This window comes from Myxine glutinosa, chromosome 5, assembly GCF_964187855.1.
Source record: "Myxine glutinosa chromosome 5, kmMyxGlut1.1, whole genome shotgun sequence".
In the NCBI taxonomy this organism is placed as follows: domain Eukaryota; kingdom Metazoa; phylum Chordata; class Myxini; order Myxiniformes; family Myxinidae; genus Myxine; species Myxine glutinosa.
In genome coordinates, this window is record NC_136265.1 from 74,433,939 (window position 1) to 74,448,209 (window position 14,271).

At 42.0% G+C, this 14,271-nt stretch overlaps 1 protein-coding gene and 1 long non-coding RNA gene across 2 annotated transcripts in view; one reads left to right on the forward strand and one right to left on the reverse strand.

Moving 5' to 3' along the window:
• The window catches only part of LOC137428511 (uncharacterized), a 50,867-nt gene extending 36,859 nt beyond the window's left edge, over window positions 1-14,008 (reverse strand). Inside the window, exons 1-2 of the mRNA XM_078777076.1 lie at window positions 13,646-14,008; window positions 5,249-5,378 (exon numbers count right to left, since the gene is read on the reverse strand). Coding sequence (XP_078633202.1) covers window positions 5,249-5,378; window positions 13,646-14,008 — 493 coding nt within the window. The remainder of the gene's footprint in view (window positions 1-5,248; window positions 5,379-13,645) is intronic.
• Window positions 1-14,271, forward strand: part of LOC144892311 (uncharacterized) — a 137,949-nt gene that overhangs the window by 103,506 nt on the left and 20,172 nt on the right. The window lies entirely within an intron of this gene.

Sequence of the window (14,271 nt, forward strand, 5' to 3'; positions counted from 1 at the left end):
CCCCCTGCTCTGTCTGTGCTCTGTCCCCAAAATTTTCCTGCAGGCCACACAAGATCTGCCAGCAACCCTCTTCTAGAGAAACTGCCAAAATCAAGACTCTCTGCTCACCTTCACTCCTTCATTCCTCTTTTATTCCTCCTCTGGAACAAACTCCAGTGAGATACACACACTGAAACGTTTCCATATGTTTTTGAAAGCTCCTTAATAAATAGATGTGTATCATAATGGGCGTTGTTGTGAAGAAAGACCGGAATGAAATTGGGGGTTTTATAATTAAGATCACATTAATTATGGGCTGGACCCCTATAAAACCCCTATATAAACCCTGGTGTTGGGCTAGCGGCTAGGGTGCCAGCTTAGGATCCAAGGATCCTGGGTTCGAATCCCAGTCGATCGCTGAATTAATGCCAGGGGGGTTGACTCAGCCTGTCATCCTTCCGAGGTCGGCTAATTGAGTACCAGTTCACTGGTAATTCCCTGTTTGTCGTTAAAAGGCGGCAAAAAGGGTTCGCGTCAGGTCAGGAAGGGCATCCGGCCGTAAAATATTGCTTCAAAAAGGGGACCAAAAAACAACAACAACCACGGTTCCCGAAAAAGGCCAACCCCCGCTTTGTGGGGAAAAATGGCCTCTAAAGGTGGTTATATTTTTTACCCCTATATTGCCCAGTGAGATGACAATGGTCTCTAACCTTTGGTCCCCCAGTATTTTCCTTCCCATCAATTTTCTTCCCACAGATGTGACAGATGCTATTTAGCTGCTTAAATTCTGTTTCTTCTGCTTTTGTTAGGGGGTTCATCGGTTTATTGGTTAATCTCATTATCTTTCTTAAGCGTACACAGTCCTCTTCTAATCGTTTTATAAACTCAGAAGCCACATCTTCTCTATAAAGTTCTTGTTTGTTGTATTTGTCGCCAACAGATAAAAGAAGAAGAATGATCGTTTTAAGGCCATTTTCCCCACTAGAGCGGGGGTTAGCCTTGCCGGCCCCATGACAATCATGGTTCCCTGTTTGAGGCAATGTTTTTTTTTATGGCCGGATGCCCTTCCTGGCGCCAACCCTTAGTCGCCTCTTACGATGCGCAGGGATAGGCCACCTATTCTAAACCGGGGTACACACCGGGATCATTCATCCCAGCAAGCTGGTACTCAATTTGCCGACCTCGGAAGGATGACAGGCTGAGTCAACCCCCCTGGCGTTAATTCAGCGATCGACCGGGATTCGAACCCAGGATCCTAGGATCCCAATCCGGCACCCTAACCGCGAAGCCAACACCAGGCTTGTCGCCAACGGATGATTTAATATAATAACAAAACCCACAAGGAGTATGTTTTTGATATTTATTCATGGATGTTCCGTTTGGTTTTGAAGAAGTGTCGTTTATCTTTTCAAGAATACATTCAAAGTCGGCATATATCACGAATGGGTGTCTTATAGTTTTATCAAAATCTTTGAATGTTATGTTTGAACCTTCTACCGGCATATTAATTACGGTGGCTTTATGTATGACGCAGTATTGTAAGTGTTTGTCTGATCTTTCTTGACTATTACAGAAGTTGAGACATCGCTTACAGATGTATTTTTTAGCCTCGTGTTTATTTATTTGTGAAGAAACTAATCTTGATAAATTTTTGATGTAAGCATAATGTGAATTTTCTTCCAAATTATAATATAGAAGGTCAATATGAGTTTCATCATTTTTATAGTTATCAGTTTTATAGTTTTATAGTTAGTAAAACCTGAACTTTGTTTTTATCCGTTAGACCATAAACATTAATAGATAGATTATTCATTTTCTCAAATTTAGGAATATCTTTCATGGACATGGGAAATGGTAAACCAGTAACATTTAACTCATTTTCATATTTCTCATAATGTGATACCCTTTGAACATGATGTTCAGCGGGATGTAAGCGTGCAAGAACAGACCATAGAAAACATTTATGATCTTTATTTTGAATATTAATAATTGCCTTTTTAAGCATTATATTTTTCGGCAATTCAATATAAGAAGAAGCTTTTAGGGGGTTTGATTTTAGAACATGTATATCGATGAAAAGTATTCTCATCATAATAAATCCACTACCCACAAGCGAATGATCCACCTGTTCTTCTTGTTCTATAAGTTTATCATAAACGCCCGTTAATAAGAATCCCTGGAGCGATGCGATAAAGTAAGGTTTTGTTCTCATATAACGTTTTATAATAAGATCCCCTATTTCAGGACTCGATTTTTTCAATTCCATTTTTACTCCCATATAAAATTTAAGGGGTTTAATCTCAGCCAACGTATTCTTTACATAGCTTTCAACGGCGGGGTTGACGGTTTCAACCGCATCAGCTATTGATTTTGGTTCTGGGGGTGGTAAATTAAAAATCCTTATTTTAATATGTCCATTAAATGCCCCATCACAGTCCTTAATCGTGTACCCCCAACAACTTTATGTGTTTTTGTTATTTAAGATGAGTAGGAAAGCTCCTCTTCAAGACCGTCTTATCACAAACACGACAATATTTTGTTTCTCGTTCGGGTGGAGCAATCATATGTAAAACTTTGATTGTGTGTTTTTGGGATTTAAGATGTCTTTTACATTCACTTTTATAATCATGTTTACAAACCTCACAATGCCATGTTTTTGGTTTATCTGTTCAAGTGGAGCCATCATCTGTGAAAGTTTGGCTTTGTGTTTGTTGGATTGAAGGTGTTGTTTATAATTGTTTTTATAATCGCGATCACAAACATTACAATATTGTCATGCGGCCGCCGCTGATGAAAATCAGACGGTCACGGAAGCCGATTGCAAAGGCCTTAGCTCTCGAGGCGAAAACTCAATGGCGGACTCAAAGACAGAAAGCTATACAAAATTGCACGGGATGGAGGGGTGGTGCAATATCCCTGCAGTCTTACCTGTTCTCGGGGGGTCTCCAATACAACAACAACAACAACAAAAAAAAACAACAACATGCACTTTAAGGCCATTTTCCCTGCTAGAGCGGGGGTTAGGGTTGAAATCTCCTCGCACCATCTACATCCACTCACCTGAGGTGATGACAGGACTCCACACCATGCGATTTTTGCAAATGTTTTGGAATGGTAGGATGAAACGCAGCAGGGGGACATACTTAATTGTTTTTAAAACTGTCGCACTCAGGGCAAGGTTAATAGTAGAGGGTAACTACATCTGAGTGTCACATTAAGTTAAAGTTTTGTCGGCCCGGGCCGTGCCTGGAGGAATGAGGGTGCTGTGTTGGAGTTTTGAGAACCCTGCACTTAGTAAATAGTTGTAAATATACCCTTTGTAAATAATTCTCTGTGTAAATACCTCCATTTCATTGTTAAGGTCAAAGGTCGTCCCCTAGTTAGTCCATGAACAACACGTAGCGAACCATAGGCCCTCTTCGTAGTTATTTCATTATTATGTGTTTCAGGTAAGGCTGCGTTTCCAATAGTTGATTCTGTGTTGCATTAATCAAATAAGATAGGTCCCTTTCGTTCCCTTCAAAAGCGGTGCGAGTGGTTTGCTATCCACACAAGATGCCATTGCCCATGTGCTCCATCTCGGAGAAGAAGGGGGAGGAGCCACCGGATCACGGGCGAGGCATGTCGACTCGTCATGAGAGGTGGAGTCAGCCAGCCCTGACCGGCCAACCAGCACCGCGGTGAGCGAACCGGTAGGCGTGCCATCAGACCACGCGGCTTGGTACGGCTGACAGCAATAAAAAGGGCTGCAAGGGACTGCTTGAGAGAGATGCGTGAGGAGGTTCATGAGAGACGCGTGAGGAGGTTCATGAGAGACGCGTGAGGAGGTTCATGAGAGACGCGTGAGGAGGTTCATGAGAGAGGACCGAGGAGGAAGAACCGAGAGGAGGGAGAGAGGAGCAACGAGCAGCTTTTTGGAGCACGAGCATCGTTGTGGTGCAAGAGTCGGTGCGCTCGGGTCGCCAAGACAGCGGCAACATAAACCGCGCTGCCTGCCGGGTTTTCGCCGCTGAAACCATATACGTGGGGCCGCCGCCGGCTGCTCGTTTTCCAGCCCGGAGCATGGATTTGAAGCGGACCTCCTCGCTGTGCTTTTCCTCCGAACCATCTTCCAGCCATTCCTGCCTGCAATTCCCTTTGTCGTGTAAGTCTGTTGTCTGTCCTTTTTGTTGTCTGGGGTTTAATAATTAAGACTGTTTAAGGCTGCCCTGTGTATCTTCTTCTTCTTCTTCTTCACTGTATATAACTTTCGTTTCTCTTCCTTTGGTTTGTTATACATAATTAATAAATACCTGTTATTTCTTACCCCTTTTGGTTTCATTCTTCCCCGATCGCTTTAGTCTTTTCCTGATTGAATACCTGTGGCGCGATTTGGCCAACTGCTTTATAATCGGGTTTAGTCTCTTGGTAACGGCCCGAGTCGCAGCTCGCTTCGCTCGGCGCAATCCAATCACGCTGCGGCCAGGGTGGCAGTATTTCCTCGCTTACGGCCGGTGGTAGAACTTAGGTATTAAGACAAATTGGGCTTACAACCCTACTTACCATCGACCAGGAGTGACGTCATGCCCCCAGGACCGGTCGGACGGCCAGCTTAACAGGACAAGGGGATTAACCCCCCCTTGCTAACGGGAGTGCCGTCCCCCGGATCCATAACAATTCACTCGATTCAGTTTCCAATGCCGCTGCATATTAAATAAACCACACGGAAAACTGTGTTCAGGTATATACAGAAAATAATACAAGGGTTTATTCACAAGGATAGCGGGACAGAAAAATACGCACCGGTAATAAATGTCCTAATCGGGACGTCCCCACACACAGATTTCGGATACGACACAAGGGAAAATGAATTAAGGAAAATAAAACGTTCGTTATGTATTTGTGAAATGTGGGGTGCGGCCTTATCTGTCTGTAGTCTTGTCCACCGTCCACACGCGGCTCCAAGCTCCGGCGCGAAGAAACCCTTCGCCCGCTCGCTCGCACGCTTCGCCAGGCCCCACTGCGACTCGCTCCGCGGCACGCCATGAGGTCCCTCGCTCCGAGCACCGATGGACCACAGGGAACCAACGCCGGGCCAGCGATCCCCACACAAAGCCAATCTCCAACCCGAAGGGGCCGATCTCCACCATGAGGTCCAGCGCGAAGAGAGACAAAAAGACAAAGAGCACAGAGAGGTCGTGCAGCGCCAAGAGCCAAGAGAAGGAGCGAGAGTGCCAAAGAGAGAGAGAGAGAGAGACACAAAATGTCGTGCATCGTGCCCTTTTACAACCTTGCGTCGAATCTTCTCCAATGTTCTCTTTCACCGGTGCCCTGTCATTGTGCTTGGCTGCCAGCCTTGCTCGATGTCTGATGCCCACGCCGGTGTTGTACGTGGCCCTTGCCTGCTTGTCGTCCACAGTCTTTGTAAGGGAAGGGAATTTAATTACTGTTGCGCTAAGGGCCGATCTAAGTGTTTATATGAGTATGTGTTGCCATAAGGGACAAAGGTTTGATCACCAGGTCTGACACACAGGGGTTTATCTTAGAGTCCCTGTATAGAGAGAGTTGCGACATGAAGAGTCCGAAAAAATTTGGTCACGTGGTCTGTAGCTTTGTTTGTTGTCTTTAATAATACTTAATAATGTGAGTATTGTCTTTAATACTCACACTCATTCTAATGACGCCAAATACTTAAGATCACACGCTGATAAGACTCTCCTTGTCTGTAATAGACCTCATATGCCATACGGGGACAAAGCCTTTTGCAACTCAGTGCCTGCCCTCTGGAACAAACTACCTATAACTATTCGGACCTCACACAACATAAAAACGTTCAAATCAAAACTCAAAACACATTTATTGCCAAAGTAACTTCATTGTGTTTTTTGAAAAGTAGCTTTAAGTCGTATTCTTCTAACATTGTGTAATGTAAGTTGTAGTCTTCAAGATATGTTGTGAAGCGCTTTGTTCATTTCATGCTAAGGCGCTATATAAATACTGTTATTATTGTTATTATTATTATGTACATGTATGTAATTTGGAATAGTTTAGATGTACACCATACAACTAATTGTACATTGCTATGAAAAACGGGTATGTTTTACATGCATACTCTTCCATTGCAAGTCTGGATTACAATTTCTGGGCTCTTTAGGTAATTACAATTTAATTGCGCAAATGTATTTCTCCCGGTGCACCTACATGAAAAGTTAAATTACTTTTTCATTTTCAGATTTAAAATAAACATTTCTGTCATTTGTCAAGATGGTTTTAAGGCAATCTTGTGATAACAATAGGAATTTATATAGCGTAAATTGCAGGAGCCTCTAAGCGCTTAGAAAAGAGAAGAAAGCCAACGAGATGAATATACAAATACAAATTATACAAGAAGAAAACCTAAGATATAATCAGATGTAGGCATTTTCAAATAAATGAGTCTTTAACAGAGATTTGAAAATGTTCACATTGTCGGCTTTGTGTGCATGCATGCCAGTCAAGAAAGTAAGACGCAAGAGAGCAAGGTAGTCCAGAAAATGATAGGCACTTCCTGTCCCCTCTTTCCCTTTTATTCCTTTTGCCCCTGTGGAAATATATATATATATATATATATATAAATATATATAAATATATATATATATATATAATATAATCTTACATTATATGTCAATATATTGCTAAAAACAGTTAAATTGCATTTCGATGTGAATCTTGTGTAAAATGAGTTCTCAAAGCATGCAGTTTGAGCAAGGGGAATGTGAATGGAACCAGGATCGAACACTACTGAACATCTGTGAGTTGACCTTTGTCACCTTCGTGAAAGGTCCGGAGGCAAGAGTGTGGATACAGCACGGGGTTGGTATGCAGCACTCAATTGGTGAGGCTGAACATGTCAAAGGATTGACCGTTATCAACTTCTGAGTCACTCCATGATGAAAAGCAGATCTTCTTGGCACCAGGAAGGCTGCCTATCAGTGACCCCGGATCTTAAGCAAACAACATCAAAAGGAGACGAGGCTTATTTAAGGGAATTGCACAAAGGGAGACTCAGAGAACTCCTTCGAATGGACAATGCGTCGGTTCTGTGTTTTGTATGTATCATGTGTGGATAGTGTTAGTTCTTCTGTCGATGATTGAATAAATCTAAAGTGAAACTGAGTGAGTCTCGTGGAGTCTGATTGACTTTTGGCTGAGAGAAGTGTCCAAAAAGATGTCACAACACCCCTCTCCTCCCCACAGAAAACGACATTTCTGAACAAAGATTATTGCAATAAACCAAATCCGATTCTTATCTTGGACGAAGAGAAAATCATATCAAAAGCGAGGGGCACGGCGCAAGTCACAAATTACACAATGGAGGCACTAAATTTTGTACTAGGTTACGCACAATGTATACACACTAGCGAGCAGTGCACTCGTGCGTGGCGCAAACAATGGAAACAAAATGGCTTCTAATTCCGGGTTGTCGTAACTCTCTTTATACAGGGACTCTAATTTATGTTAGTCCCTACACTATTTAACACCCGAACATCCTTGTATGTTCACAGGTATACTCTTATCCCAACAAACCGCCTAAAAACACTGAACTTATTACAAGGTGGATTCCCTAGCGCGACAGTCGAAGCATGTTACCAAAACAGATCTACCTGGCTCTAGATATTCCTTTACCACCCCTCACCCCCCCCCGCCCCCCGACGTAACAATATGTTGTGACCGGCTTTTTATATGTCCTCATATTGTTCATTTTATATAAGAGAAAGTTCCTTAAACTAAAAATAATTTTTTTCCCCACAACATAAAATGAATAAAATTTAAATGTTGGTGTAAATGTCCACCCCAATGTGTTAAATAAGTTATGACAAATCTTATCATGAAATTGTTTACGCTCAATTGTTTTTAAACCAGTAAAATTTCAGGACTACATTTATGATTATGTTTATGCAATAACTGAAATAATAAATATTGCATATAATTCAGAAAAAAATTTCTATCTCGTGCTTCAACCTTATCTCGCCCATGGTTTTCATCGTATAGGTTTAATAATGTTTTAAAATCGGTAATTAACGCTTGTTCTAAATGAGAAATATCACCCAATTTCTTCTTGGTTAATGTTGCATATATTCGATTAATATTACCATGGTGTTTTGTATATTTTAATTATTTTAGAAACATGGTGATATGAGTTTTCGTGATATTGGAATATTTTATAACCTCGTCTTCATGGTTGATCAAAAGTCTATATGCTTTCAACTTTTCATTCAGATCGTTATAAACCTTTTCTGGTATTTTACAATATTGTTTACCTTGATATTGGGTAATACATTTTTGAAAATGAGAAACTCTATTGCAAATATTTTTCCCTATTGTATTTACTCTCTTAAAAACTTAATTGTTGGTTATTACACCACAAACATGTTTTAATATTTGTGTTAGTTATTTCAAAATCATGGGTCATGAATGTAGAGCAGCAACGAAGGCTGGAAAGGGTGGAAATGCGAATGGTTCGGTGGATGTGTAGAGTATCGTTGAGAGAGAGGAAGACAAATGATGAATTGCGAAAGATGATGGGAATAGAGCCTGTGATTGATGCTGTGAAGAGGAACAGGTTGAGATGGTTTGGTCATGTGTTGAGGAAGGATGAAAGTGACTGGTTGAGAAGAGTGATGGAAATGAATGTAGAAGGAAGTAGAGGACGGGGAAGACCGAGAAAGACTTGGCTTAAGATGGTGGAAGAAGAAATGCGGGCAAGGGGGTTAACGAGGAGAGATGCAGAAAATAGGGCAAAATGGAGAACATTGTCATGGGGACCGCAAGGCTAACCCCCGCTCTAGCAGGGAAAATGGCCTTAAAATGCATGTTGTGTTGTTGTTTGTATTTCAAAATCAGATAAGTTTTGATTTTTACAAAATGTACAAGTAATATTAGCGATAGGTTTAATTTCATATAAAATGGGTATATTCTATAATTTTGACCTTATTATTTCTTTAACAATATCTAAAAACTCATTTATAAAAGATACTTTCTTTTTAAAGATTGGATGATGTGTATTCATCGGTGATAATGGTTCAGATAAAATTGATTTATATTCATGTATCAATAATCCTGTCCTTACAATGTAGAACATTTTATCCTGATTAATGTTCTGTTATGTTTGTTCAATATTTACAATATTTATTTTTATATCAACTGACGTTTTATTATAAGTTACAATTAAATCTTTTACCCGATTTAATTTTCCATGGAGTACATCAAATTCCATGTTAAATTTATTAATTATTTCATTATCAATGTTAATAATATCTATTTTTTCATTTAAATTATTCATTTGTATTATATTAATATAATAGCCTGGTGTTGGCTTAGCGGTTAGGGTGCCGGCTTGGGATCCTAGGATCCTGGGTTTGAATCCCGGTCGATCGCTGAATTAACGCCAGGGGGGTTGACTCAGCCTGTCATCCTTCCGAGGTCGGCAAATTGAGTACCAGCTTGATGGGATGAATGATCACGGTGAGTACCCCGATTTAGAATAGGTACACCGTATCCCTGCGCATCGTAAGAGGCGACCAAGGGTTGGCGTCAGGAAGGGTATCCGGCCATAAAAACATTGCCTCAAACAGGGAACCATGATTGTCATGGGGCCTGCAAGGCTAACCCCCACCCTAGCGGGGAAATTGGCCTTAAACGATCATTCATTCATTCATTCATTTGTATTATAATTCTCATCCTGTTAAACTAAAAATCAATTTTTTGTTTTATGATTATTTTAGTGAAATTTTGGAAATTCTGGGAAATTCGAGAAAATCGTGAAATCTGACAAATCAGAAATTTTGAAAATCAAATTTTTTTTTCTTTTTTGAAAATTGTGAAATCTGAAAATTTGGAATTGGAAAAGAAATAATGAATTGGTCACTTCCGGTTTGTGGTGAGTCACTTCCTGATTTTTGAGTTGAGACAGTTTCGGTTTGAGGGTAAGGGGGATGTGGGGAATGTGGGAAATGTGGGGAGGGAGGGGAGGGGGTCGGAGGATGGCCTGGCCTGGAACCCCTATTCGACAAATCATGAAAATAACAAAATCATGAAAAATGGAAATTTGAAAATTTGGGAGAAAAATCAATAAAATCGATAAAATAATTAATTATTTCGAACACTTCCGGTTTGGGGGCAAGGAGGATGTGGGGAATGTGGTCTGGGTCTGGCCTGGAACCTACCATATACATCTACTAAGGACCCAAAGACCAAAAAGACCCCAAAGACTGAAAAGACCCCAAGGACCAAAAATACCCTGAAGACCTAAAATACCCCAAAGACTGAAAAGACCCAGAAGACCCCAAATACTGAAAAAAACCCAAAGACCCAAAAGGCCCCAAAGACCCAAAAGAGCCCAAAGACCCTGAAGACCTAAAAGACCCTGAAGACCTAAAAGACCCTGAACACCCAAAAGGCCCCGAAGACACTAAAGACCCTGAAAAACCAGCAGGCCTGAACACTGAAAAGACCCGAAGACACCAAAGACTGAAAGGACCCCAAAGACCAAAAATACCCCAAAGACCGAAAAGACCCCAAAGACCTAAAATACCCTGAAGCCCTAAAATACCCCAAAGACTGAAAAGACCCAGAAGACCCCAAAGACTGAAAAAACCCCAAAGACCCAAAAGGCCCCAAAGACACAAAAGACCCCAAAGACACAAAAGACCCCAACGACCTAAATACCTCAAAGACTGAAAAGACCCTGAAGACCCAAAAGGCCCTGAAGACCTAAACCACCCCAAAGACTGAAAAGAACCCAAAGACTACAAAGACCCAGAAAACCCCAAACACTGAAAAGACCCCAAAGACCCAAAAGCCCCCAAAGACCGAAAAGACCTCCAAGACCGAAAAGACCTCCAAGACCGAAAAGACCTCCAAGACCGAAAAGACCGAAAAGACCTCCAAGACTGAAAAGACCTCCAAGACTGAAAAGACCTCCAAGATCTCATCGACTGAAAAGACCCCAAAGACCCCGAAGACCCAAAAGACCCCGAAGACCCAAAAGACCCCGAAGACACAAAAGACCCCAAAGACTGAAAAGACCCTGAAGACCAAAAATACCCTGAAGATCCAAAAGACCCCAAAGACTGAAAAGACTCAGAAGACACCAAAGACTGAAAAAACCCCGAAGACCCAAAAGGCCCAAAAGACCCTGAAGACACAAAATACCCCAAAGACATAAAATACCCCCAAAGACCCTGATGACCTAAATACCCTGAAGACCCCAAAAGGCTCTGAAGACCTAAAAGACCCAAAAGTTCATGATTAATACTAAACCCCAAAGACTGAAAAGACCCCAAAGACTACAAAGATCCAAAAGACTACAAAGATCCAAAAGACTGAAAAGAACCCGAGGACCCAAAAGGCCCCGAAGACCCAAAAGACCCCGACGACCCAAAATACCCCAAAAACTGAAAAGACCCCAAAGACCGAAAAGACCCAAAAGACCTAAAAGACCCTGAAAACCTAAAAGTCCTCAAACACCAAAAAGACCCAAAAGACACCAAAAACCCCTCACACCAAAAAGACCCCAAAGACCTAAAATATTGAAAAGACCCCAAATATCATGAAGACTCCAAAAAACGCCCAAAGACCCCAAACACCGAATAGACCCTGGAGACCCAAAATACCCCCAAATACCCTAAAATACCCTGAAGACCAAAACACCCAAAAGACCAAAAAGACCGCAAAGACTGAAAAGACACCAAAGACCAAAAACACCCGAAAGACCCAAAAGACCGAAAAGACTGAAAAGACACCATAGACCCAATAGGGGAACCCAATTTTTATTTCTTCTAAAAACCATTGACAATGAATCACAGTCTAATTTGAAGGGGATTTTATTTTATTTGTGAATCACAAAGTGCCAGAAAAAGCCTGAGGGTGTCGATTTTCGAGTTTGCCAGTGACATCACATTGTGAACTCAATGTGATCCTGCTGGCGACAGCACATAGAGATAGTGCATTCCGAGCTGCCCGGATTCCGAAAATGATTGGGGATGTTGGGGGGGGGGGGGGGGGAGTGGGGGTGTGTGGGTTGGTCGTGGGTATTGTTAGCTGGGGTGATAGTTGTTGGGGGATGGTGTGGGGTGGTCGTGAGTATCGTTAGTTACGGAGATAGTAGCTGGCGGATTATGTTGTGGTGGTGAAGGGTGGTCGTGAGTATTGTTGACTCAGGTGATGGTTGTAGAGGGATTGTGAGGGCATGGTGGAGGGGCAGGGGAGAGTGTAGGTTGGTCATGGGTATTGCTGGCAAGGGTGACAGTTAAAGGGGATTTTGAGGAGATGGTGGAGGGGAGGGTGGGGGGGGGGTGTGGGGTTGTCATGGGTATTGTTGGCTCAAGTGATGGTTGAAGAGGGATTTTGAGGAGATGGTGGAAGGGGGAGGAGGAGGAAGAGGTGAGTGTGGTTTGGTCGTGGGTGTTGTTAGTTCGGGTGATGGCTGCTGTTTGTTTGTTTTTCCAGAAAATTGAGATGCCTCAAAAACCAAGGCCACCGAAGTTGAACAGAGACCCAGCAATATTACCAAAGGAAATAATCAAGAAATCCAAGTCAAATCAGTTGTATCAGCAGAAAATATCCTCCAATAAGATATGGCAGAAAATGTGTTGTACGCTTGGAACAAGAACGCCCACAGGGTCGCCCATAGGGCGGCTACTCTGCTAGTCCATATATAAGTGTATGTATGTATGTATGTATGTATGTATGTATGTACAGTCACGTGAAAAAGTAAGTACACCCCATGTAAAGTTTTGACTTTTTCAACATATTTCAACATACAGCTATTTGATCTTCATTTCAACAATATTGAAAGATAAAGGTGATATAATATAACAAATATCATGAAACATTTACATCTTGTAGTCCATTGTATAATTTAAATAAACATAAAAACAAATTTCGCATGTGGAAAAAGTAAGAACACCCTTGGCTCCAATAGGTGGTATTGCCCCCTTTGGCAGAAACAACATCAAGCAGGCGTTTCTTATAACTGTCTACCAGTCTCTGATATCGACTGGGAGAAATTTTTGCCCACTCCTCCATGCAGAATTCTTTTAGCTGTGCGATGTTTGAGGGGTTTCTTGCATGCACAGCTAGTTTCAAATCCCCCCACAACATCTCGATGGGATTTAGATCCGGACTTTGACTTGGCCATTCCCGAACCCTCAATTTCTTTCTTTTCAGCCATTCCTTGGTGGATTTACTGGTATGTTTAGGGTCAATGTCATGTTGCAAGTCACCTTCGGTTGAGCTTCAACTTTCCGACAGATGGCCTCACATTATCCTCTAGCACCCTCTGGTACAATGAAGAATTCATAGTGGATTCTATGATGGTGAGCTGCCCAGGCCCTGATGCAGCAAAGCTGCCCCAAACCGTAATATTTCCACCACCATGCTTTACAGTTGGTATCAGGTTCTTGTGGTCAAATGCTGTCTTTGGTTTTCGCCAAACATGTCTTCTGGTACTGTGGCCAAATAGCTCTACCTTTGACTCATCTGTCCAGAGCACATTGTTCCAGAAGTGCTGGTCTTTGCCTCGGTGTTCATTGACAAACTTTAGTCTTGCCCTGATGTTCTTTCTGGACAGCAAAGGTTTCCTCCTGGTACACCTCCCATGTAGATCAAATTTGTGCAGCCTCTTTCTAATGGTAGACTCGTGCACTTTGACATGCTGTTTCTTCTCCTCGTAGATTTGCCGATATGCGGCAAACACTGCATGTGCATTCCTCTCCATGAGTGAGAAGCGTTCAGTGTTGGGGTCCATCTCTTCGGCACTTTTCAGCAGAGTGTTAAGGTCGGCGAAGAATTTAGATAACCCCTTTAAAGTGAACTTCTTCTGCACCTCCTCCACCTCCTCCTCCTTACTTTCCTTTTCCCTTGCCTCTTCTTCAGCTATCCGATGTTGCTGTAACTCTAGCAACTCTTCGTTGGTTAGTTCTTCAGGAACAACCTCTAGCAGTTCTTCTATATCGTCGTCATCCACGCCGAGGTTCAGCTCATTTGCCTTGTTCACAAGATTGCTCATAATTTTCTCAAATTCTGTGTCCGTTTCAAAACCCTTGAAATCGTTCACATATCTCTTTCAGACTTTTTTTTCCACAATCCGTTCATACATTGCTTTGTGACATCATCCCAGGCCCAAGGAATGTTCTTGATGCAGTGGTTCATGTTATTTTCTTTCCAAAACTCCTTCAGTGTCTTCTCATCATCCTCCGTTGCAGAAATAGCCATTGCAAAGGTCCTCCTGAGATAGTTGGACTTGAAAGCTGCAATAGCCCCTTGATCCAT